Genomic DNA, 25,357 nt, shown 5'->3' with positions numbered 1-25,357 from the left:
AATGTGGTCGGTTCGGTCCGAATTAATGTGGGGTCGATGTTCTTAATTGGGCTGAGTTAATGGGCCAAAGCCCAAATTAGCCCGGTTCGGTCTATTGGGGAATTATGAGCTTCCAGATGAACTCCTGGGTCACGCGAATCGGCATAGGTTCGGTTGGAGGTAGCGGGGGACGACATGGGCGGCGAGGAGAAGTCGCGGCGACGGCGGCGGCACTCTCGGTCTCCTTCTTCTTCCCCTTCCTCGCTAGGTTGGAAGCTGAGGATAAGAGTCTCAACTTTTCTTGGTTTTGTTTTCATCTCACGATGGTTTTGATCTGATCGGCCTTTTCCCGACCCAGATGAGGAGGAGACGAGCCGAAAGCGCCGGAAGAGAGACGGACGGGAAAAGAAGAGCCGGAAGGACGAGAGTCGTAGTAAGGAGAGGAAGAAGGAGAAGAAGCGTAACGAGTCGCCCGATCATTCCAAAAGTCGTGATGGGAAAGGTTGGGGTTTGGCTTATATGATTCCTTGTTAGGGCTTTTTCTACGTGTTGAGTTGCCCTTTCCTTGATGTTCACATGTAAAGTTTCCCTTTTTTAGGGTTTCGATACATATTTTGATTTTGATTCGGTTTGATGGTTTGAAGACGATGGAATATTCGTCTCTGTAGTTAAGTGTTTTCGTTGTTCTTTTTCATATGGCAATTTGGACTTGTTTTTCTTTTAAAGATTAAGAATTTATTTGCTTTTCGCACTGTATCTACTTCTGGCAGAAAAGAAATCGAAGGAGAAGCACAAGCGTAGAAGAAAGGAGATGGGTTCGGTGAGTACTATCCTTTTATCTCTTGAAGCAGTTCTGCTGCTTATTTTACTGAATCGTATTAGCAATTCTTCCTCCATTTGAAAGTAATGTAGAAGTAACACCTTGCTTTTGTTGTCAACGTCAGTTGTCATTACTATTTGAGTATCCATGCCCCTGGTCATGTATTAGTGGTTTGACATGTAACATCCACATCTTGGACCATATATTTTGAATCTCTCTAGAACTTTAAGATGATGATATATGAATGATTTCTACACCCTGGTTTGCTTAAATTTTTTTGAGGATTGTAAACTCATTTAGATTGATTTTTGGTAAAAGCACAATCAACATACCTTCAACATATCTCTATCTGGAAACCACTACCAATTTTAGGTGTTGGTCATACATATTCAGAACATAGCCTATGGCATATGAAATGACAGTGGATACAAAAGGCTATCATCTTCATAGGTATTTCAAAAATGAGAAATAGTCATCCATGCCGCTCATATGGGCTATCTTTTTCAATAGGTATATCAAAAATGAGAAATAGTCATCTATGCTGCTCACATGGGAAACATTGGCAGGGTGTGGATTGTTTCGGCTTTCTCTTCTCCTTCTCATTTACATTCCTAGGGTTGATGGCATCTTTCAAATGAATGTGATGACTGTGTGCTGATAAATTTGTAATATTGTCATGTCTTAAGCTGAACTGCTGAGTTTTCGGTAGTTCTTAAAAGGATTGATTCACCACAAAAGGGTGAGGATAAATTTTTTGACACCAAAGTTGTATGAGATACCTAGATAGATTAGAAAGGCTCTGGTCCTATAGATTTGATTCGAACCATGAAGTTAATTGCATCAACATAACACTGTAAGTTTACCACAGAATTACTACGCTCTCTGATTGTTTTTTCTCCATTATGCAAATCAAGTTTGAAGAGCTTTCCAAGGATGACTATTTTGCCAAGAACAATGAGTTCGCGACCTGGTTAAAGGAAGAGAGAGGCATATATTTCTCTGAGCTATCATCGGACGCAGCAAGGGAGCTGTTTTCAGGGTTTATCAAAGAGTGGAACAGTGGAAAATTGCAGCCGGTGTACTATGAGGGCATTGCTAGCGGACCCCGGACAGCTCATAACTGGAGGATTAAACATGAAAAATAGGCTGTGAGATCCATGGAGGAATCTTTGAAGCTTCAAAGTGCCGAATCTCTACCTTTTTTGTTGCTCCTATTGCTGTGTAAGCGCTTAGTGACATCTAGTGTGCTTGTTTCTGTAACCAAACACATTTTCTCTTCCAGTTAATAGATATGTTGTTTTGATTCACAAGATCTGAGATCCAAATGTGATGTTGCCTGTTGTGCTTGATTTCAATTCTATTTCTGTACTCTCATATTTATGGGAAAAAAGCTTCAAAGCGCCGAATCTCTACCATTTTTGTTGCCCCTATTGCTGTGTAAGCGCTTAGTGACATCTAGTGTGCTTGTTTTTGTAACCAAACACATTTTCTCTTCCAGTTAATAGATATGTTGTTTTGATTCACAAGGTCTGAGATCCAAATGTGATGTTGCCTGTGGTGCTTGATTTCAATTCTATTTCTGAACTCTCATATTTATGGGAAAAAAGCTTGTATCTAGGAAATTTTTTTGTCATGAGGTAATGCAGACGACTTTCCTTTTATGGATAATGTTTTAGATCCTAAGGCCTAAGCTGATCCAAGTGTCCCATGTTGGGATGCTGTCAGAGTTAAGGTCCCAACAAATCCATATTTCTATTGATCACTCTTTCATCCTACTCTTATCCAGGACAACCAGATACTGGTCATTGCATTCCTTCTCTCTTTGCAAGTTCAAAGTAATCCAAGTCTCATGCAGCTCGAACACAACTTTGCATTCAATTTTTCTTGAAGGGAGATCAGAGGATAGAGTGCACACAAACACAAAAAGACAAGTATTGTCTTACAGATCTCAAAGGCAAAATTACTGCTTATTCTGGGAAGTGAAATGCGGTGGTGAGGCAAACGAGCCTTCAGATACATGGAAACATGAGTGAGTGATCCAGAAAAATTCAACACATCCTTCAATGCTTGGCATCTTCTTCCTCACAGAATTTGGAGTATCCCTCGGAGTCCATCAATGAATTCAACTCACCTGTATCACTCATTTTGACCTTTATAATCCAGCCATTCTCGTATGGCCTCGCATTGACCTGAATTATTTTAAAAAGATAAAGATTTATCTCAACATGTTCTTCATCGATCACTTGAAGGAGTCGTTTTATGAAGCAATTATATTAGTCTGCAAGACATGAATATTAACAGAGGCAAGTATGATAAGCATGAACAATGTACACCAACAAACTCCAAGACTTGGATTGATCAGAATATGCTTCATTCAATAGTGGCATCAAAATTTATCAACAGCTATCAGCGTTTGTAATACTCCAAGACTTTGTTTGTGATACGTTTTACAAACAAATCCTTAAGAAAATTGCCATAACTTTAAGACAGCTATCAGCGTCAATATTAGCCAATTTACCTACTGCCTTGAGTTCAGATTTTCCAAAGCATCGACACATAATCCACCGAAAGCAAGATGAACCATTCAAAGACAGGCAACAAGCTTTCTCTATTCTATAGGTAAAGGATTCCAGGTTTAGCAGTAGTTAAACTTTACCTGCCAAAACATTCTAGGACTTCAAGCTCTAAAACCAAAGTACTTCAAGTTCTTAGGAGCTAAAGAAAGTGTATCATTCTTCAACAGTTGACAAATTATACGTTTTTTCTAATTGTCTTCTTTTTTTTTTGTCATGTTGCTATTTCATATTACAGGAATACAACCTAACAATTGAGGTGGATAGATTGAAGTCACTTGACTAACCTTTCCTAAGATCATGAAGTTCTCCCTCCACATTATTTCTAAGAAAATGGTGGAACATAATAGAACCAAAATCAACCTGTGAACAGAATGTATTTGCATGGCAACTTGGTCTTGGCCAACCACAATATGCTGTCACTTCAGCAAACTGTGAGACTGGAATAGCATCAAAATTGTGCATTATACAAGTGAATATGGTCGGAAGTCTGTCTGGTGTAGCCATTTATTGACATCATCTACATGCTCATCTCAACTAAGAGTGGAAACTGAAGGGAAATGTATTTTACATTTACAGAATGACGTGTGAAATTGATGGACACAGAATGCAACAATAATCTGCTCTATTGTAGCATCAATATGGTGAATATGACCAAACACACCTGACAACTGCAGTTGGAGAGAGAGTAAAAGCTGCTACATAGTCAGTTGGTCAGGTGAAACCCTCTTTAGTTCCAATCAATTGGCAGTGTCGTTTTCATTGAGAACCAATGGATTTAGTGGGATGTGAAAATTATTTCCAGCATGTTTTTAACCTTTTCAATCTCAATAATTCAGTTACTTTTGCATCAGAATGAGCTATTCACCAGGAAGAAAACCTTAATATTTTTAAAGACAGCATTTAGCAGTTTCCAACTGGAAAGTTATGCTCATCTGCTAAGGCTTTTGAGAACTTCTCGATTCTCATATCCTCAGTACATGTCTAGTTGAGTAGTAGTGACTTCTTCGGATACATACTCCTCATTTCTAACTAAGGAAGCCACTTATGTTAGATAAAGCAAGAAAAAAGGCTTAAAAAGTAAAAAACCCGATAGTAAGATTAGCTTGATTGAGGTTTCCATCAATTGTATGATTTAAATGTAACAGCCAGGAGAAGATATACTTTTTTCTAAGATAAAATAGTGGTAAAAAACAACTTGTTGAAAACTCACCAATCCTGGTGAACCACTTAGTTCAGTGTTGACTTCAACCACTTCCCCGGAAACAGGAGAATTGACATCACTGGTTGCCTTGACACTCTCAACTGCACCAAAGTTCTTTCCCTGCACAACAGAGGCACCAACTTCTGGCAATTCAACATATACAACATCACCTAAGTGATCCTGAAAGGAAATAACAAATAGAGTTTCGTAAAAGGTATGCACATCAAAACCGTATACTCATACGAAATTGTTGCAAATCAGAAAAATAGCCAGGTTTATAGTAGGAAGAATAATTGGTCAGTTGAGATGAATATAACATCAGTATAGTATCTACGGAAACAGAACTGGTAACTGGGAAAAAAAAATCTGGCCATGAGCTTCCACATTCTTGAGACAATTAGTCGTGTTGAACGGCGTTAAGGAACTAATCCAGAAAACAAAATTACCTGAGCATGGTCAGTGATTCCTACTGTTGCAGAAGAGCCATCAACTTTAACCCACTCGTGTGTATCAGCATATTTCAGATCCTTAATAACTGCAAGAAAAGATGATTAAGTTCAAGATAAGTTCTCTATACTTATGTTTCTTAGATACATCTGGCAACCAATATTATATTGAGATCCAAAACCCTTCAAGTAAAAAGCCCCAACACTAATGAACTTCATTATGGATCTGTCCAGCAGTTACTGAAAAATACATGTCATTTTACATCTAAATGACGAAGTAAATGAACAAACAAATGTTGCTGTAGAACATCATGAAGAAATAAGTGTCAAGGGTCTTCAATGATCTCTCTTCATCAGTCCACCAGACCAAAAAGTCAATATATAACAATTCAATCATAAGAAGTTGAGAGGGGGGTATGCGTCTTAGAAGCAAGTATGTCTTTGCTCACTCCCTCCCACCTATATCAAATACAAATTGGTGACAACATAAACCTATCGTCTAGACAATTGTTTTGCTCTCTTTCTACGTTAATCGAGGGAAAATACCAACAAAAAAGAGAAAAAAAGAGGTGAAAAATGAAGGAAGCCCATCACCCTCAAAAACCTAAGAATACTAAAGCCACAAACACAGACCAATCCCGCCACCCAAAACGGCAGCAACACCAAAATGATCCAAAGTTTTACGGGTAAAGGCTGATCCAATCGTCAGCAAGAGCAAACAACAAGAAAAATCCGAACTTTCGTCTCGAAACCAGCAGATCTCTACGTCCGAACAAGCCGTGACCAAGATCTAACGAAACAGGCGGAAAACCAGAAGAACATCGAACCAAGATTGGAGATTTACCAGTGGAGAATCCCCTATGGAAGGTAGAGATCCTCAGGTAGGAGGCGGCTCCGCGAGCCCACAACAACCTGGACGCCATGATCGAAAGCTAGCACGCAGACACTCTCCTCCCACAGACACTTTCTTGGCTTATGTAGTAGTATAAACGTGTCCTCGTTCTGTGCATTTTGTCCCACATGGGTTTGCTGGTTCTCCTGCTATTTGCAGGCCTTCAAGCCCAACACGGCCCAATACTAAGACCTATCAATAACCCAATCCAATCCAATCCAACGGCCCTCAAGAAGCTCAATGCTTGACCCAAACCTAACACATAGAAGGCCCTCAACTGAGCAAATTAATCTCTCTTCTTCTACCTCCGACACCTTCGCTCTTTCGAAACCCTAACCCTGCATCAGATTCCGGGAATCGACTCGGAATTGCCTCCGATCTTTTGTGGCATCCCTGTGGAATCCCCTCTTCCGAATCGTTCCCTTTTTGGGGTTCTGGAAATATGGTGGTTCCGTTGGTCAAGAAGTAGAGCGGCGCGTGGAACCCGATGGAGCGATGCTGAACGCGGCTGATGACGATGGGTAAGTGAAGCGGGCGTGGGCGGGGATTCGTGGTGTGTTTCATGAGCTCCGAGCGAAGGGCTGGTCGCGGTTTGATCCTTCCGCCGCTAAAGGTTTGATCTTTCGGTTTGAGAATTCTTGGTGCAGATCATGAGTTCCAATTGAAAGAGTGGTAAAGTTTTGATCTTTCCCTCTTTTCCTTTTACCCACACAGATTTTGTAGATGAATTCAGGTTTAATCTCACTAGTTAGTACATCTATTTCATTCTCACAAAGTTCATATTTGAGCTGTATCGAAGTAATCTGCCTCATGTAGTTGCAATGAGCCACCTTCTATAGCAATCTGAAGCATACCCATCTTGTAAAACAAGCAAATCGCTTGAGCAGTACATGTCACCGTAGAACAGTAGAGATCACATCAAGGATTTCCTACATCCCAATGAAGTCCAACATTTACATAGATAAGCTAAACAAGAACTTAAAACTGCTCAAGGGATGTATGCATTGAGAGGTCAGCTGCCATTCCACTGGTCTCAGAAGCACATGTCAAGAAGGCAGCAGCAACATAGCGCAGCGCAGCTGCAACAGGAAAAGAAGGTCGAAGTCAGATCAAAGGAGCAAAATAGATTCAGTAGCATTTGATGAAAACGTTTGCGGTCACCATCCTCTCCAGAAGCCATCTCCTCGGCTCTGCGTCTCTGCCGAGACTGGTTGCGCAACGACAGCTCCTCCATCCTTCACCGGATCGCCGACCTGAGGTGGCATGGGATAAGTCTGCCCCGGGGGAGGGTAAGCACTGGGTGGTGGGGGGTAAACTGCACGTTAAAACACAACCCACAGAAACCAGTAAGATCATCACTAGCCATATTCCTTCCTTGTAGCTAATACATGGATTAGAAGGGTGCAAGTGTCGGAGGATGAACGGATATCACTACGCTTGACATTAAGTAATCATTTTTTGTTGTTGTCTTTGACACTCATGTTCCGATGGCTGCTAATTGGAGGAGGAACAATGTTAGTGTGGGTTGGGATGTAATCTGACACTCTTGTTTTGATGTACGATGGCATGTGAGAGTGAGTGTTAGAAGAGTATGTGATCTCTAGAAGTTACTTGAAACAGAGTCCTCTCGCTAATAAGAGGAGGAAGAGAGAGTACCTTGGGGAGGAGGCTGCTGTTGACCATAGTAACTCATCTACGGGGATCAAAATGAATGCACAAGGCGAAACCAAAGGGGATGCGGGAGAACGAGGGAGGGGGAAGAGAGGCGCGTATTATATGATGGAAGGGTTGCTTAGTGTTCGAGGAAACGCGCAGTGATAAAGTGGTCGACAGTGGCGCGTTTTGCGTGGAGAACGACGTCAGTGGGGGGGGAGAATTGTGGAGCGGCTTTTGTCGACATGTGGGCGGCAGGAAACAAGGCGATATTATCTTCTTCGGCGCTCGGTGCGAGGAGGGAAGCAAGCGGCTTTGGGCGTTCATCAGCACCCAACTGCTCCACCATGGTGAAGGCGGTCAAGGGTTGTAATGTCAGCAATGCCAATCTATGCCTATTGGTTGAAGATAGATGAAGATAGAGTTGAAACCTTTTGTGCCGTAGGAGGAGTAGAGTCGTTCGTTGCTCGAGGCATGATGGGAATATTTATGTATGTTGGTTGTCCTTGAAACATCTTTACCAACTGTGACGCTTTGATGTTCTCGATTCGGCTTCCGTCCCGGTTGAAGCTCAACATGCATTGACTCGGCTACATTGGCTGATGACGGGCAAAACAAAGAAAAATTGATGCTCATATTTCCGTCCTACATCGCCGGAGGTATGTGACCTGTGACTTAAAAAAGAGTAAGCATCGCGTTGTAATGCAATTCCCTTTGCAACCAAAATTATCATGCAAGAGCTTGGGTTTCCCTCGTCTGCCTAAGTTTTTAGACTGTTAAAACAAAGTTACCAAAATTCAAAAGCACATTGAACATTACCTAAATCAATCGGCAGAAGCTAAGGTGTTATTTCACGATAAATAGTCAACATGCCGCTTTTATCACGTCATTTGTGTTCGTCTTCCTGCTCATCCTCGGTGGAAATGCTACTAACGATGCAGTAGCCAAGTCGAGCATGCCACATGGCAATCTGTCACTGAAAAGAAAATAATAATAATAAAGTGACCACCCTGTGCGCAGGGTTACAAACCGTACAACATTGTGGTCATGACTCAAAATCGAGAGCTCATCCTCTTGACACAACTGGTGGACATGGGATTCTGGGCAATCCAACCAAGACCTTTCAGCCGTTTGTAATACTCGATTTTAAGCTAAACTACTTGGATTTGCCCTTGTTTTGCCGACCTAGCCTGCACTAGGCCATCATAAAGATCTGAGGCATTCAACCAAAAAGCATTTGCCCCAAAAAATAAAGGACATCGAAACTTGATATTACCGCTATTCCCTTCTAAATTGCCAGTATTCCCATGACTGTTTAAAACTATTGAGAGAAATCAGCCATCTGATTTCCTATATGACAAGTCAATCAACCTTTGTTGCTGCCAGTGGTGGTCAATGAACATGGTTGATATTTCCCCTTTTTTTTTACAACTATGATACAAACCCAGATAAAATATGACAAGGGAATCAACCATTTGCATCAGCAGTAGAGTTCGGTGTCCGTTGGATGACAAAATGGTCGATAATGCGCACAGAGTTAACTGGGTCTGTGCCAGTAGCCGCCGTCCATTTGCTGGGGAACATTCTGAGATGGCTCAACTGCAGTGGCTCTTTCGGTTCGGTGTCCCACTTGGAATCCAGCTTCCAGTCCTTCGGAACCTAATTGACAAAAACACAAGCTGCAGTTAAACTGAGAACCGTATGAAGCATCCATAAATGTGTAATCAAGTCATGGTATAAACAGAAAAAAGTAATTCTCTTTAAAAGAACCTATACAATCTCTGTGCAATACGATCAGATCTTTACGATTTGCAGCTAATGTCTCATCAGAAATAAATTCGATCATTTGAATTCCTTGATCCAATACTAGTAATCAAGATATGTCCCATTCACTGACAATGCAGGAGTAAATGCATGTCAATAGGAGTCCTGACATAAGAACCTGGAGATTTTAGATGTCTTCCTATTAAGTTTTTAAGTATAAGATATAAAACTGTTGGGTCATAATGCAGTGAGGATGTCAGGATGGAATGCAGAAAATTGAAAATCAAGATCCCAAGAACTAATACATCATCACAAGCAAGTTCCAATATTTTCCGAATTTAGCTGATGATTCAGTATTGATGTTTAGCCGTAATCTATAGTATGTTGTGTTATAATGCAGAGAGGAAATCAGGATGTAATACAGAAAAATTGGCAATCAAGATCCCAAGAAAATAACCAATGCAACATAACAAGCAACTTCAAATTCTTTTCTGAATTGAAAGAATTTGTGGATGGCATTGGCAGATGTGAATTTGTGGATAAAAAGAGAACTGGTGGGTTAGAAGAAAGAGACATCTGGCATTGGACATCTTCTGGTTCCAAAGAACCAGCAAGTAAATTTGCATCATCTACAGGAAATGGAATTTTAAAAAATCAGTCAAACAAGGAATTTGATAACACCGAGCCCACAATGAACTTCAACAATAAATAATTACTCAGGCAACCACAGTTGTCATTAATTATAATCTTATGATCACTAAACACTGCATATGTTTTACCATGTATCAGAGAATGCCCATGCCTTATGAGTAACCTAGACTAAGCACATAGATTAGATGTAGCAGAACATGGGACCATGACAAACGGGTACAAAGAGGCAGCTAGGAGAAAAACTCACAAAGGCAGTAACAAATTTCCAGGATGGAATATATGTTTCTTTAAATTATTATAATAAGGCTGGTATTGTTAAAAAATATATATTGGAATCAGCCCAAAACAACGTCGTTATTATGATAGATTGTGTAAAGTAAGCTGCAAGTGTAAAGCCATCACCTTATCAACTGCAAGAGTGAAGACTTCAAGATCACCAGTCGGAGTAATATGGAAGCGAGTAAATGCCTTATAGTTTGCAATGCGAAGGGAGGAAAAGGCTTCATCAAAGTGAATGTGGAACCAGTTGATGCAGATATATAAATAGCTGCCAAATACCAGAGATACAACGGGCGTAGAGAGGACCCAGAAATACAGAAATACTGAAGCATAGTAGATAATGGCACCACCACGTGGAAGGGTCTCAATCCCTTTCCTGCAGATTGTGCTTCTACTGACAGCCATAACCTGTGAGGGAAAATGATATTAATAGTAAAAGTAATGGAGTACATAAGACAAGTCCAACCAACACTACCAAACTTCAATCACCTCAGGAACGTCAAAAGCCGACATGAGGTACTTTATACAGGCAGGATAAAGTCCAAATGTCCATTGTTCAATACGGGCACGTAGTCCAGTTGGATCTGGGAAATGCTCACTTTCCATGGATCGATACCATTCATAGAGAGTGTGATAGCCTAATATAAGCAAATATTGAACAATTGAAGAATGAAGTGAAACCAGTATATGAACAATATCACAAGATTAGTATTTATGGCTAAAAAATGCAGCTGCCTGCAAAAAGTTGTGAGCAAGAAACCTAATAATTTCTGTTTACATGGTACAATCATCTTAACTAGTTCACCTATATATCACATTATAACTACTAAAATATGATAATCCACCTGAAAATAATAGTTATTTCTGAGTATCATTGAATTCTTAAACAACAATCTCTGCTTTTCAAAAACAACAATCCTTTTGAAATTAATAATATGATAATCTTTCTTTTTTTTTTTTTTACAGATTTGTCCATCCCACTCAGTATCCTGTGCCAATGCACTATTGTGAGAGCTTAAACCATAAAGCATATAAACCTCATTGGCTTCCAATTTCCAAAATGGATAAATTTCTCATCTATCTCAAGATCCTCGTAAAACAGCACTATCATAAGATCCTAGTTGGAATCCAAGATAAGTTTCATAAGCCTTTTGGACTATCTGTCAGCAGATTTCAGAGTGAAGCCTTACGAGCAAAGTAAGCATCGCACTTTGATGAATACATTAAAATTTACCTTCAAATATCACTCCATAATTGTAATTTCAGCAATCATTTATGATTATGGAGAATAATCAAAATGGCATCTACTAGTCACACTAAAAAGTCAACCAAGAAAAAGATTTGTTGCTCAAGCAAAGGCAAGCCTACATGTAAACTTCATGACCGAATAGAAACCAAGCTTTTGCATTGCATGTCAAAAATTTGCAGGCCTAGTGTTAGCATGGCAATGGCCACCTGCCATGCCCATGCTCAACTTAGTTCTATGAATAGGCATCCTGCTTGACATGCAACAAGGTATATAATATGGCAACAGCTGCATAATACAGCATGAACACTTGAGCTAGAGCACATTATTCAGTTGGCAGCAGTTCCATCTCAGAACAACTAGCCAAGAAAATACCACAAATTCAAGAAATTTGTTATCGTTCAGCCAACGTAGACCAAGAACTTAGTTCTCTACCTTCATCTTGTTATGGGTTAACCCTTATCATGTCTAGATGCCTGAAATTTAGCATTAAAAGATTTTACTAATAATTGATTGGAAGAATATACTCCTATGGTGCAAACCGAAGCTTGTCAAGTCACATATGATTAACAGAAACCTTCTTCACACCAAAATTTTTGTGGTTTCACCATTTTCCAGACTACATTGTACTACAGAACATATATTTGCTGCAGATCTTACAATGTTATAGATTTATAAGATCCAATGTATTTTTGAAATCCAATGAAAATAGGTTATGAATCAAGATCTCATTATCCAGCTGGAGAGCAAATATATCGAAGGGGGGAAAAAATCGTTGAGTGCCTAAATATATTCAACCGATAAGACAAACAAGTAAAATGAAGTATTCAGACTCATTTTATTTTCCAATGTATCAAATGTATGATGTACTTAAACTGTTTGACGATAAAATCAAAATCAAGAGACCACTTTGCTTAAGAGACAGATGCAGTGACATTATATTCAACATATGATTATAGTGGAGAAAATAATCACACAGCAAAAATTTACACACCTGCAGTTGCTAATAGACGATTGCGGACACATATATCAATAGCCAATTCCAAAAGCAACATCAAAATCAGGGCAGCAAACATGTGAGCAGAAACATGAAGAACGCCAATTACAGCCCGGCTCTTCCGTGATAGTTTTGTTGGCAAAAAGAAAAATGATGCCACTGTCAACAGGAGAGTACCCACCAGAGAAACATGAGAGTGTTCCAACATATACAAGAAGTTCCTCCACATTGTACTAAAGAAGTTGTTGAGACGTCCAGACAGTGAATCATCATGTAAGATGCGGAAAACATCACACTAAAAAGTTTAATACAAAAAATGTCAATACTTTAAGATGTCATCTATCTTAAGATAAACTTAGCAAATGTTCCTAACCTGACAAAAGAATTACCATATAAGAAAAGTTTCAGCAGCTCGTGGACAGTAGAAGTACAAAAGCAATAATGTTTTCAAGTTTCCAACAACTTTTAGAAGATGTAATATGCAATGTACAATTGAAGTGACTGTTCAAGTATCAAAGTCATCAACTAAAATAACTAAAAGACCAAGACAATGCATATATGCAGATTTCATTGTCTGAAGTGAATGAAAGGTTGAATTATACTGGAGAATAGACAACACATCATATTTAACAGTTACAGTCAACGACTATGATAACTGAGAATTAAAAGGTGCATTTGTGAATTCTTCAGCAGATGCTACTGGAGAACACAGAAACAAGTAACAGAGAGAAAAGAAGATAGATCCTATGAAAATGATCAATAAAGTGGATTTTGGTGTGTCAACAAAAAAACCCACATGTTTCTTAGTGTCAGCATTGGTAAACCTCTTTAGAGGATCTTTAAATTTCAAAAATATTAGCAGTAACATATTACAATTTAGCACTTGTGAGCAAGGTTTGCAGTCTCGTGCTGACCGGTGGTGCCGGTCCAGGTCTGGACTGGTACATACCGATTAGCACCAGCATACCATATGTCGGTACGCTGGTATGTGTCGACAAACCCAAAAAATGGCTGGAAATTTCCCAAAAATATCTGAAAATGAAAAAAAAACCTAAATTAGAGGCTTTTAATTAGACCTAAATGCAAATTCTGTTAAATTTCAATAAGGAAATGTCCAAATAAGGGATAGTGGATTTTTTTTTTTGGTGAAAGCAACTTTGCAGGATGTTCCGCATGGTTCTTGCGTTGATATTAAATCATCTACAAAGATACGAATTGAAATGCTAGATTACGTGTTAAAACTTTAAGATTTAAACACTAATAAATGAAAGCAAATTGTATATAACTGCTTCAACCACCAAAACGAATGACGGGATTCCATAGTTGATGGATTGAGATCCTCGATCTTATGAATTTATACCACCAAAATCAAACTGCTTCCATGACATACTGTAATGATAAACTGTATATCATTGGTGCATCAACGTGGCGATGGTTGTTGCTTGATCGACCTGAATAATGTGTCTGAGGCTCCTGAGGCAAGTATGATTGTGGCAAGTATTGATTAGGAGGTTGGCAAATGTCGGTACTTCTGCTATTGCCATTTACGTACTGCTTCGTATCACAAAAACAATGAGCCTTGAAAAAGAATGACCAACAATCTTCATTTTGTTGTTCGTCGTAAGATCCTCCAAAATATGACGGAGGTGAATATGATGAGTTTCACTTTGTGTCTACATCATAGAGACTTTGTCGCATCTGCTCGTAGTTGTGAGAATGAGAGAGGGAGAGAGGGAGAGAGGAGGTTCGAATGGAATTTGAAAGTGGCCCAAGAGTCAATTTGACCGTTGGACCAGGGGATCACATCCATTGATCCATAGCATTCCAATTCTGATCATTTCACTCGTTACGAAGACTGTATCGCCCAATGCGACCCGGCTGCTGTATACCGCCAAGTACAGGGTGATCCGCGTCTTGATCAATTGTCGGACCAATATGTATCGCATGTACTATATCGTTTTGGGCGATACATCAATCCTTGCTTGTGAGAACATACACACACACATATATACATGTGTGTGTGTGTGTGTGTAATTCCATGGTGCATGTCATACATCACACAGTATAAAACTCAAATTGAGTGATGTATTTATAGATAATATTGAAATGATGGTGATTATCTTTATCGAGCACATTGGTTAGTACATTATGTATACTAGAATATATGGCAAGTATTGCTTTTCAGTTTGGTTTAATTTCTGTGGTTAATTGAGAACTAGAGGATCTGCAACCTAGATTCAGTTTTATGCTTCTCAAACCAAGCTGAAAACCCATTGCAAAACAATTCGAAGCAAATTGAATTCAATACCCCAATTTAAGTCAGTTATTTAAATTTATTCAAAGACATAATAAGGAACCCCTCTCTGAACTTTAATTGTCAGATAATTTGGGGATCAAAGACATAATGATGAACAAATCTTATAATGAAATGATAATAAAGATAATGATGACAATGACAATTATGAGGAATGTTTCATCAAAAATTAACATCTTATCTTAAAGACAATCAGCATGCTCTCTTATATAGATGTGTTAGCCACAAGCCATCACATATTCAAATATAGAGATGTGTTAGCTATTGACAATCTTAGTAAAATACTTAGCTTCCACAAAAGTTGGATATCTATATCTAATAATGGCATAAAATGAATCTAATGGATAGTATTCAGCTTGGCATGTATAACTGATCTTTTACAGAAAGGAAGAGGTATATAAATAACCAGGAGTCTGCGCATATTATCAGAAAACCATGTGGAGCCTCCACATGGACCAGTCCCTTCTAAAAGGATGCAGAATCAGCTACCTCTATACCCTAATAGCTTCTAACGAGTAGTCAGGAAATCAGCCTTATAATATAATTGTTACACCAAATTTATGAGGTTGGTAAGATGTTAAAAGTTCAAACTTCACTGGTCAGTGACATTTCTTGTTAGAGAAAAATGCAATTTAAGCCATAAGACCATGGACCACCATTTCGCTCAGTAAGAAATGAGTGGTATGTACCTGTCCGGGCATGAACCGGTATGCAGACCGCCACTGTCCCATGTGGTCTGGTCCAACCCATTAAAAATTAATTAATTAATACTCTTTAGGGTTCACATTCACGAGCCCTCTTCTCCCATTTCGCCTCCTGTTGCTGCCCATCTCGTTGCCCGCCGACCACGTGCAAAGACACCAATAATATGCTATAGAAAGGATCTTTAAGTCTTAAATCAAAAAGCAACTCATATGTATGCAATTTCAATTGTCCTAATAATAAAACCACTGAGCCATTTCCATGTTCTGGAATTACCGGGTATAATCTGTTACATAGAATTATATCTTCAATTTAAAATATAACAATCCAAGAATGAAAATAAAATTCTAGGTTACTTCATCCATCTAGTATTTCTATCGATAACAAACTAATTAATGTGTTTCAACCTAGCAGAACAAGTTGTACAAATACATAAAAGCATGATTCGAAAATTTATCTTCAGAACATGAACCATAACAACAAGGAAAGCGCCAAGAATTCCAGTGTCTTTAATAAAATGTGAATGAACCAAAATGGAAGTTGTACAAAGTGCCAAAACAATTTTATAAAATCTGAAGCTAAGGAGCAGAATCATAAACATTTTACCTGTGGAAACATAGAAAACACCAATATGAAGTATATGATACCACCAATGAAATCAAATTGCCAATTCTTTCTTCTGAACTTCAGAATATTGCCCAAAGCAATCTAAACAAACAATTGCAAAATGTATAAGATCAAGAAGATTTGGGAAGAAAAAAGGATGTGCAAAACAAAACTTAATCAGCCATGAATTAGATCAGACGATTAAAAACATGGAGAAAAGCAAAATATATGCTTAAATGTGGAAGAAAAGGACAGAAAAATACTATGGCTTACCCTACTAGAATCATCATAAGAAGGATACGTAGCGTTGCTTTTGAAAGAACTTCCATAAAAGCTATTAAAGTTTCGGAAAACATGTGTAGGGTGCAAAAAGGCTCCACCACAACCGTTTACAAGCAAATGTTCCACATAAACAGGCTTCTCTGATGGAACAAAAGAATGGCGCATATAATGGTGCAAATCCCCAGCAATGCGAAGCTTACATCTACCATGCAGGTAGTCCTTTATCAGATGAGAGACATTTTTCCCCGTGACATCATTCCAGTACCAATCAAGAAGCCAATTAGGCTCATGGGTTATTACAATGACACAGTCATTTTCTTGAACCTGAGAAGTTATCCAATTATCTTCAAGTTTGACATAATGAAATATTTCATCGAGCCATTCTGCAAACCAATAGATGCAACTAAACCAGAAAGAAAAGGAGTAACAACCTTTTTAATAAATTTGACCAAGTAATTTACAAGCATCATGAGTATAATTAGAAATTGTTACTAATATAGGGAATACAATCACGAACGAAACAATCATTTGATACAAATTACGATTCTAAGCAAAGATCCAGTGTTATGAGCATGATTGTTGTGAAACTAAATGAATATCAGAATGACATGTGCAAAAAAAACTGAAAAATGGCAATCCATCAGAATGGAAATAAAGATTGGATAACTTCCACTGCAATTTCACCATGTGCAATGTAACAGACATAAGAGGATGCTTCAGGAAAGAAATCAAATAAGTTTCGGTCATCTGCTTCGTCATTACAATGGTCTATATTGTCTCAGCTCCAGATATGAAATCTTCACTGAATTAAAATACTGCAAAAGCTTGAAAACAATGAAATTTATGTCGTAGTGCACCAACTCCCAAGTATCATATGTAAAAATCTAGACTCAAGTTCGTTCTCAAAATATGTTCTGCTGCTTCTTCTATCATTTGGATTTGTAGTGGTTTGGCACTTGCCAAAATAATATATTGTTTGTTCATTTACAAGTTCCAGCATGTAATATAGTGATAAAATGAGAACCAAAGATGAATAGGCATTTGTAACCATAAGCGGTAAATCTTATGATCTACTCTCAATCTAGTGATATCTTTTACAAAAAAGAATCTCCATAACCTGAACGAAGAAATAATAAATGGGTAGGACAATTTGCACTTTCCTAATATCAGCGTCATACTTCAATTTCAATATCACTTCCCAAAGTATTATTTCTGATTTGTCCTGATTGAGACCAAAAGACCTTGTATTTATTTAAAGTTCCAACCATTACTAAGGTGGATGCATAGTGGAACTAGCAATACCAGAACATGAACCTGCAGCAACCAAGGTATAGGAAAATTGCAAATCTAGCTTAGAATTTTTAGAAAATCATGTGCATAACTAGATCTGAGGATAATTAGATCATCCAAGAATATGAACTGAAATTTGATGGAGTCTAGCACAATGAATATCAGAAAAATAGATGATCCAAATGACGAGGCCATGTGTCCCGTATTCATTGGAGAGCTGGAGAACCAAAACCTAATAGAAAGTCAAAGGTCACTTCGTTCTCAACGGTGCCTTTTGAGAACCACCCGAAAGAATAAAACCATACAGGATCTTCCTCAGAGTAGACAGTTCCTAATGGACCCTTGGCTGGAAAATTTGATCCAGGTCGGTTCAGTTCAGATTCTGTAGCTCGGATCGACAACCAAATTTGACCTCATCACCAAGCAACACTATAATGGAATATTTGAATTGGAAGTATCTAATATTTTCCATTATAGTCCACAAAATTACATGTTTAACCACCCCTCACTAATGCCTTCATAGCCCCATATGTTCCCAATAAGCATTTCAAAAAGATAATTATTCAATGCACAAAGTTCAACATCTCATATAATATCATAATGCATTTGTAGTTGCAACCAATTGAATTTTTATCATCAAACTTCATACTTGATACTCCATCTAGGGAGAGAACCTAAAAGTATAGCTAGTATAGAGATTGCCAAATCTAGAACCTGCAGTTTCTCTATTTGTCGTGAAGAATCCATAAGATAATACGTCCTGTTTAAATATGATTGCTGCTTAAATTTGCTGCAGAAACAAAATGCAAGAAATGGAGGTCCTATACAACTAACAAGAAAGAATGAGAGAAAAAAACATTTTAGTATCAATGGGACTTTGACTGTAAACAGCAAAGTCCCAGGATCAATTCACCTCACTATAAATTACCTATCTTAACCAAATTTTGAGTCTTCTAAAGATTTTAAAGGTGCTAGGGACCATAGCTGGTAAGAAACCTTGACTGTTAAAAGCAAAATCCTGGGATCAAATCCTGTGACCACCATTTACTATGTGTATTAGAGGTGTTCAAACCTGTCCGAACCAAACAATTAAGGGTCAAACTGAACAAAACCATTTTTTCGGTTCGGTTCAGTTAAAGTAAGGTAGTCTGAACCAAAACTAATTCGGATATACCTAACCGAACAGATTCAAAACCAGTTAATCTGGTTCAGTTAACTGATTCACGATTTGTAATTTCAAGTAATTAAAAAAAATTCAAATGAACCAATTCCATTTAATTGAATCGAACCGGAAACTTGGTCCAATTGGATGACACAACAAGATTTGTGAAATTGAGCCCACATCATATGTGAAATTGGACCTTTTGGCCAGTTTGAATCAGCTAAGGGCTTTGGATAATAGACTCAACCGGATTGATATCTTTCAAATTAAAATTGGTTTCGTTTGGTTTGAACCGATTAACCAAACCAAAGAAGGATACCTTGAACTACAACCGTTTATAGCCTTCAAAACCGAACCATTAGTGAATTGATTCGGATTGAACCGGTTTTGAATCAATTCGGTTCGATTTTTCAATTTGATTTGAACACCCCTAGTGTGTATAAGAGAAAGGTAAGAAAACGAAGAATGAAGAAACACCCATCCTACTAGCTATATAGAGCACAACTCGACTTCCATTAGAGACACATGATCCAATCCATCATACATATAAACACATCTCATGTCTCGTTGAGTTGGGACAGGAAACACTCATAAGAAAAAACCAATTACAAATGCCAAGGGATTTACTGGCAATATATCCAGACTGTTGTTGTTTAGGACTCATAAATCATTAACAAAAAATAATAATGAAATTCATGATATGAATCCTCAAAGTTGGAAAACAGAATTAGACTAACTTACAGTATACTTGACTAACCAATCATATCAAACATAGGGCACCAAAGTGTAATCTAGACTAAGGACTCAATCAAGACCTAACCTAGACCAATCCTTGGCTTCCATGTATTTATCAACAAACAAATACTGTTATTCCAGTATTTGCAAAGACAGCAAGAAAGGTATCCACAGAGACAAAAATACACAGCAAAGGAGATCAGGATACCTTTTGCCGACATATTTCTGCAAAAAATTTGAACTGGTAGACATCAATGTCACCATGAAGAGCCTGGTCAAGACCAAACACCCACCATCCTTTGGTAAGCTTCAAAGCAAAATAACTCTTCTTCTGAGGCATAAACCACCCACCCAACCAGCTCTTGTGGCACACATATCTCATAAAAGTGTGAAGCCCATCAAACCAATCTGTACAAGAAATAAGTTTAGTCTACTGTGCAACGATAACAATCAAGTCTTTTAAATAGAATCTCTTAGATGACAAGACTATAAATCAAACCAAATCAACATGATTAAAAAGTATTGTTTGGAATAATCTCAAGTAGCATCTACATAGCAAATGACTACCAACCATGGTTGCCAGGAATTATAAAACATTGAGGCCCATCATATTGCTTCATTTCTGACACACCATACGGAAGCTCTGGTTTGCTTACTGCTATATGTTCAGCTTTGTACCAGGATGGAGGCTGGAGAGCATCTTCAAAAGGACAGAATAAGCGTCTCTCATATGTATATGCAGAAGGATTTGGATACCTGTGCAAGATTTTCATGTTCTTGAATGCTACAACTTTTAACTATAATTTTGTAGAAACAAAAACCCTCTATCAGCCATACTAAAACTGGATGAAAATTTAGAGGAAAACCATCTTCGAATTAAAATATTGCAACAGCAACTAACATGATGGCACAAGTTCAAATAACACACCAACTAATATGCCCCTTGAAATACTAAATTTACATGAATAAGATTCACTGAACATCCTTGATAAATGAGTTTGAACAAAGCATGACCTTGGAATATATAATTAGGAATCCGGCAAGGATTTTAAAATTCAAGAATCATCACCAAATCTGAGATATGGAGAATTGCTTGATCAGCAGACTGAAATCTAGTGATAGACTACTAACAGGATCCCTTTAGTTGGAAGCTGAAGCCAAAAGTGCAGAAACTGGCGTGGCAAAGAAAGACCAATGGGAGGGAACAATCTTTTTGACCAAAATTCTTTCAAGAATTGAATAGTAATGTTAATTAAAATAAAAGAAACTTATAAGCATAAAAGCCCTAACGAGTGACTATATTGAATATTCCTTTTTTGGTCATGGTATCATGGTTGTTTTCAAACAGATAAAAACTCTTATCACATTAGTTTCATTTAATCTCAATGAGGTAATGAATATAATCTTACGCAAGATCCCCTCCAATAAGAAGCAAATCACCACGTTGAAGAGAACGGGTAGAGTCACCAAGGCTCAAATGTAGTGAACGTTGGGCCAATAGTCGAGCCACTGTATATGTCGAGTTCCCACCATCACCAGTGTCTGCAACAAAATCAAACCACAAATCGTCTCTTTCTGACAAATGGTCATAGAAAAGATCACCATTCTTGGCTTCATCTGGAACCTTGCTCATAGCAGCCTGATTTAAGTACATCAATTAAAAATTTAATAAACTTGAACCACACTAAATAAATGAGATGGATCAGAAGTTAACTGTGACACAGAAATAAAAAAACAACCTAGCAAAGAGAATTAACAGCAGAAGACACTTCAAAAGAATTGAAAAGGGTAAAAAGGTGAGAATTTCATTATATTTGTGATTTTTAATCAATAACAATCTTTATATACAAGTGGAAATCGGTCAATATATAAAATCTAAAAAATTAAACCGGCACTTAATAGACAATTTAAAAAATAAACAGGATAACTTCAAAAATAGAACTCTAGCTCGAACTTCGAAATCATTAGTAAAGCCCAAGATGGGTACAACCAAATCAGGTAGTGTTAATCCCAGAGAGTATGTAAACCTTAAAAAAGAAAAAGAAAAGAATTTATAACAGTTTTACCTGCATCATACGCATATCAAACCGACCCAGAAACAAAGTTACTGACACCATGAGATCAAATACCGTTTTGAATAAATCAGTTGATGTCCTGTAAAATGTTACCATAAACCGTCAGAACCATTGTCAAATTCCAATCTTTGCTGTAAATCATAGTTTACAATAGCTAATAACCTACCCTGAGTACCATGGAACCATATCCAAGAAATCAGGCTTCATTTGCTTTTTCAACTTCTCGTATTCTGATATTGATGAAGGGTGTGTGAGAGCCCATCTATGAGATTTAAGATGATGAATTAGAAGGGCCATAAAGGAATGTGAATTTCAACATAGAGATGGGACCATCCAACATTTGATGCCATTGTAACATCTAAACAATTAAAATACAAGCCTTCTATGAAAATACTCCTACATAACACTCAAATATAAGCTCACAGTGTCTCAAGCTTGATTATACACTTTCCACAATGGATTTAAAACTTAAAACTATTGCATACCCAGTTGACCGTTCCACCACATAATTAGCCATGTAAAGTCCCATAAATGTCGCCCACAATGAGAATAAAGGGGATATTTCATCGGAAAGACCAGGACATGATCCACTGCATGTTAGCTGAAAAATGAAGAACAAAATTATTTAAAACACAGACCAAACAACTGTGAAGATTAAAGCTCGATGAATAATCCAATGTGGATGACAATATATCACCTCCCCATAAAGGACCCATTTAGAAAAAAGAGGATAGTCGCTTGCAGATCCAACTGGAGCAAACCAAGATGAACAAATCTGGTCTTTAAACTCATTCATTCTGAGAAACTTTGATATCCAAGTGTTTGTTTCTTGCCTCTTCCAAAACGAAAAGGACAACCAACTTGAAGTCCTTCTATCAAAGTGGTTTTCTCTTACAACAGCTAGGTTTCCACAATGACTATAGAATACACAGCAAGCTATACTAATGACCTGCGCTATAGCAGGAGAGGCAATTTGTTATACAGGGAAAATTCTTAATAGAGGATTTGTTGATTTATATATGGGGACCAGCTAAAGTGCTTACTGTACAATTCTGGATGATGGCTAGGATTTCTGGCCGTTTCCCTGCTACACGAGAAACAAGACCCACATACCAAAGGCCAAGAAATATGATATGAAACACAATAAGAAAAAAGACTGAAGAGATATAAATTGTCAAAAATAGAGAAAGATTCATCCGCAAATCCACTCCCATCGACTGAAAACTCGGGAGATGATATAAGGCTGCTACAAAGATCCATGCAATATACCTACAACAAAATAAATTTGCAATTACTCCATAAAACTTCCATCTGCTATGGCAGCATGTCTGATGGTTCATTTTAAATAAGTAAGATTTGTTGATACTATTTATCTCTTCTTTCTTTATTTTGCCTAAACAAAGACCAAGGAGGACGACACAAATAAAAGAATAATACAATTACTTGCAGCTATATAGAGAGAGGCATACCAGCGACTAAAGTTTGAATAGCTTGGTTTAATAGTTTTCCTGACAAAAGGAGATGAGAAAAAATAGAAAAAACCAATCAAGCAGAAGTACATGGACCACCATTTGAAATTCTTGTCCAACTTCTGAATAAGGGTATGCATGTTGTCAGAAGATATAAAGAACAGGCATCCAACCATAACTGCCGTCATTGCATGCCTTGAATGTTCATGTGGATAAGGATAGGTGTGAGTTAAGATTGTCCTAACCCTCTCCATTCTGAGGGTATCAAACAAAGGACCAATAGACTGCTTATTTTTGCCCATTAATCAATTCTTGACATCTTGCAATGGTCTTCTTGTTGTTGCGGAGAGAAGAACTATACCAGAGGACCACTTTTGAAATTGTACCTAAGGATAACATAGTAAATGGATCATTGATTAAGATATCATAACAAGCAGCAAGAGTAAAATTAACAAGCTTACACAGAAGAAACATTTTTAACAAAAAAAATAAAATTTTAAGTGTCCTCAGTAAATTGCAAAATAAAACAAATGCATTTATTTTGGACCACTGATTCCAAGGACTCCATAGAATAACACAACAGAAAAAAAAAAAAAAAAAAGAATATTGATAAGTAGGATGTCCCCGCTCCCCATCCTCCTCCCTCTCTCAACAAGGGGATCATTAATCTTACCCATTTGATAAATTAAAAATTAGGTACACATTGTTTTGGACAAAATCAATGCATAACATCTGCATTTAACAAGTGACATTCGAGTATGTAGACCATGTCAAGTATGTGATGCCTCAAACATTAAAATACTATCTAAAACTGAATGCAACTAGAACAATGGAACCATCACGGTAGCATTTTAGTAAGAATCATGTTAATCATCTTTTTTTTGAAAAAGATATAAGATACAGGCTAGAAACTTAACAATCAGTAGCCAACGACCAATAGCAAGCAAGCAAGACCTTCTAGCCAACGTTCAATTGGTTTCGGTTTCAAGTCCAAATAACACAGCTTCCAGAATCTACATGGCTTAGTAAGCATGTCTTAATTAATATAACGTGAGAGGTATTATTTATGCTCTAATGATAACATGTGCTGCACGGATTGCCCTAGTTACATGCCCCAGATGTCCTTGACAGTTTTACCTATTTGCAATTCCAAGAAAAAGCTGAAACTAGTCCACTAGTTTCTTTCTTAGAGTTAAACTTTATCCACGAGATAGAACTAGCGCATCCATCAGTCTTACAAGAACTTAACCCCCATCACAAAGGTAGAAAAAAGAGACGCTGACAGATACGTCAGAACGCTGCCAAAATAAAAGAACTAATGCTTCTAGGTCAACTACTCATGAGAAGAGACTAAATTATTGCAATAGAAGCACAAATTCATAGACTCCCAGGAGAAAACAAATCAAACCAACGTTAAATACAGCAAAAGGTGTTCCGAAACCAAAAAAGAAACAAGAAAAGAGGCAATTAACAAAACCTAGGAGATTATTTCGACAGAAAGCCTCTTATAGACTAAGCTTGGAACACCGTCCAGCTCAAGATTGGGACGAAGCACATTCCCAGAACTCATTCTCCATTCAAGAACCAGAAAAGAAAAAGAAAGAAGAAAAAAATAATCTGTCGTCCACCCACACCAAACCCCAAAATCCAGGAGACTTCAGGTGAAGTAAAGATGCGATTGAGCATAAATACGATCGGAGAAAGATAATTATACCTGAGAGCGAACGAAAGGTGGGGCTTGGAAGGCGAGAACGTGGAACCGAAAGAAGAGAAGGCGATGACAAATAAGATGTTCTCCAAAAAAACACCACTGTTGCGAATGGGGGAACTCCAAATCCAAATTCCATTCCTCAAGCTAACGTGGTGGAAACCCCAAAATGCCCTTCAAATAAGAAAATGAACCAGAAAAGTAGAAAATCAAACGAACCCACCCGCGTCTGCACTCGCCCAGATAGGTCCTCCCTCGGTGGGCCCAACGGACATGAGCGATCTTCCGCCAGGAGATATATCCCTGGTAACGTAGCGGGTATTCTGTTCGTAGTGCATGCTATTTCTTCCTTTTTCTTTTCTTCGTTACGTGGATTGGTTTGCTGAGGAGATTGATATATGCACCCAACGTGTTGGTTATAATCGGTTCTTGTCTACGCTGTCGTGCTCTGCTGATGCGGTCAGCGGGGTTCGATTAAGCGTGTCCCGGCGTATAAATATCGAATCGAAC

The 25,357-nt window shown here is 38.0% G+C and overlaps 3 protein-coding genes across 4 annotated transcripts; 1 reads left to right on the top strand and 2 right to left on the bottom strand.

The window, feature by feature from the left end:
* The first annotated feature begins 107 nt into the window (after nucleotides 1–107).
* On the top strand, nucleotides 108–2,109 carry LOC103979007 (style cell-cycle inhibitor 1-A). The gene is made up of 4 exons (XM_009394998.3): nucleotides 108–247; nucleotides 338–481; nucleotides 750–799; nucleotides 1,714–2,109. The coding sequence occupies exons 1-4, from the start codon at nucleotides 175–177 to the stop codon at nucleotides 1,942–1,944; spliced, it is 498 nt and encodes a 165-aa protein (XP_009393273.2). The 5' UTR covers nucleotides 108–174; the 3' UTR covers nucleotides 1,945–2,109.
* A 540-nt stretch (nucleotides 2,110–2,649) lies between these two features.
* Nucleotides 2,650–6,024, bottom strand: LOC135632430 (glycine cleavage system H protein 2, mitochondrial-like). Its single transcript, XM_065141003.1, has 4 exons — nucleotides 5,867–6,024; nucleotides 5,023–5,111; nucleotides 4,586–4,756; nucleotides 2,650–2,988 (listed from the first exon to the last, which is right to left on the bottom strand). Exons 1-4 carry the CDS (start codon nucleotides 5,943–5,945, stop codon nucleotides 2,860–2,862), a joined length of 468 nt encoding a protein of 155 aa, XP_064997075.1. The 5' UTR covers nucleotides 5,946–6,024; the 3' UTR covers nucleotides 2,650–2,859.
* A 2,520-nt stretch (nucleotides 6,025–8,544) lies between these two features.
* On the bottom strand, nucleotides 8,545–24,984 carry LOC135632429 (uncharacterized). Of its 2 annotated transcripts, none has more exons than XM_065141001.1 (16): nucleotides 24,854–24,984; nucleotides 23,140–23,525; nucleotides 22,714–22,939; nucleotides 22,368–22,619; nucleotides 22,156–22,271; nucleotides 21,837–21,932; nucleotides 21,662–21,749; nucleotides 21,005–21,234; nucleotides 20,167–20,351; nucleotides 19,804–20,003; nucleotides 16,400–16,732; nucleotides 16,127–16,228; nucleotides 12,502–12,799; nucleotides 10,751–10,899; nucleotides 10,385–10,669; nucleotides 8,545–9,226 (listed from the first exon to the last, which is right to left on the bottom strand). In XM_065141001.1, exons 2-16 carry the CDS (start codon nucleotides 23,439–23,441, stop codon nucleotides 9,035–9,037), a joined length of 3,054 nt encoding a protein of 1,017 aa, XP_064997073.1. In that variant the 5' UTR covers nucleotides 23,442–23,525; nucleotides 24,854–24,984; the 3' UTR covers nucleotides 8,545–9,034. The 2 variants fall into 2 exon arrangements, with proteins under 2 accessions (XP_064997073.1, XP_064997074.1); XM_065141002.1 differs by lacking the exon at nucleotides 24,854–24,984 and adding an exon at nucleotides 24,617–24,804.
* Between the last annotated feature and the right edge of the window lie 373 nt (nucleotides 24,985–25,357).

The sequence above is a fragment of the Musa acuminata genome, chromosome BXJ3-3 (genome assembly GCF_036884655.1).
Source record: "Musa acuminata AAA Group cultivar baxijiao chromosome BXJ3-3, Cavendish_Baxijiao_AAA, whole genome shotgun sequence".
Lineage (NCBI taxonomy): Eukaryota > Viridiplantae > Streptophyta > Magnoliopsida > Zingiberales > Musaceae > Musa > Musa acuminata.
This window is presented reverse-complemented; position numbering and strand designations above follow the sequence as displayed.

Excerpts from the sequence above, each read along its gene's own strand:
- LOC103979007 (XM_009394998.3), top strand. The coding sequence starts at position 175 with ATGGGCGGCGAGGAGAAGTCGCGGCGACGGCGGCGGCACTCTCGGTCT. Across the intron at positions 248-337 it reads TTCTTCCCCTTCCTCGCTAG|ATGAGGAGGAGACGAGCCGA; the intron begins GTTGGAAGCTGA and ends TTCCCGACCCAG. Across the intron at positions 482-749 it reads CAAAAGTCGTGATGGGAAAG|AAAAGAAATCGAAGGAGAAG; the intron begins GTTGGGGTTTGG and ends TACTTCTGGCAG.
- LOC135632430 (XM_065141003.1), bottom strand. The coding sequence starts at position 5,945 with ATGGCGTCCAGGTTGTTGTGGGCTCGCGGAGCCGCCTCCTACCTGAGG. Across the intron at positions 5,112-5,866 it reads CCATAGGGGATTCTCCACTG|TTATTAAGGATCTGAAATAT; the intron begins GTAAATCTCCAA and ends CTTTTCTTGCAG. Across the intron at positions 4,757-5,022 it reads GAATCACTGACCATGCTCAG|GATCACTTAGGTGATGTTGT; the intron begins GTAATTTTGTTT and ends ATTTCCTTTCAG.
- LOC135632429 (XM_065141001.1), bottom strand. The coding sequence starts at position 23,441 with ATGGGCAAAAATAAGCAGTCTATTGGTCCTTTGTTTGATACCCTCAGA. Across the intron at positions 22,620-22,713 it reads CCATCATCCAGAATTGTACA|GTCATTAGTATAGCTTGCTG; the intron begins GTAAGCACTTTA and ends GCTATAGCGCAG. Across the intron at positions 21,750-21,836 it reads ATGGTTCCATGGTACTCAGG|GACATCAACTGATTTATTCA; the intron begins GTAGGTTATTAG and ends AACATTTTACAG.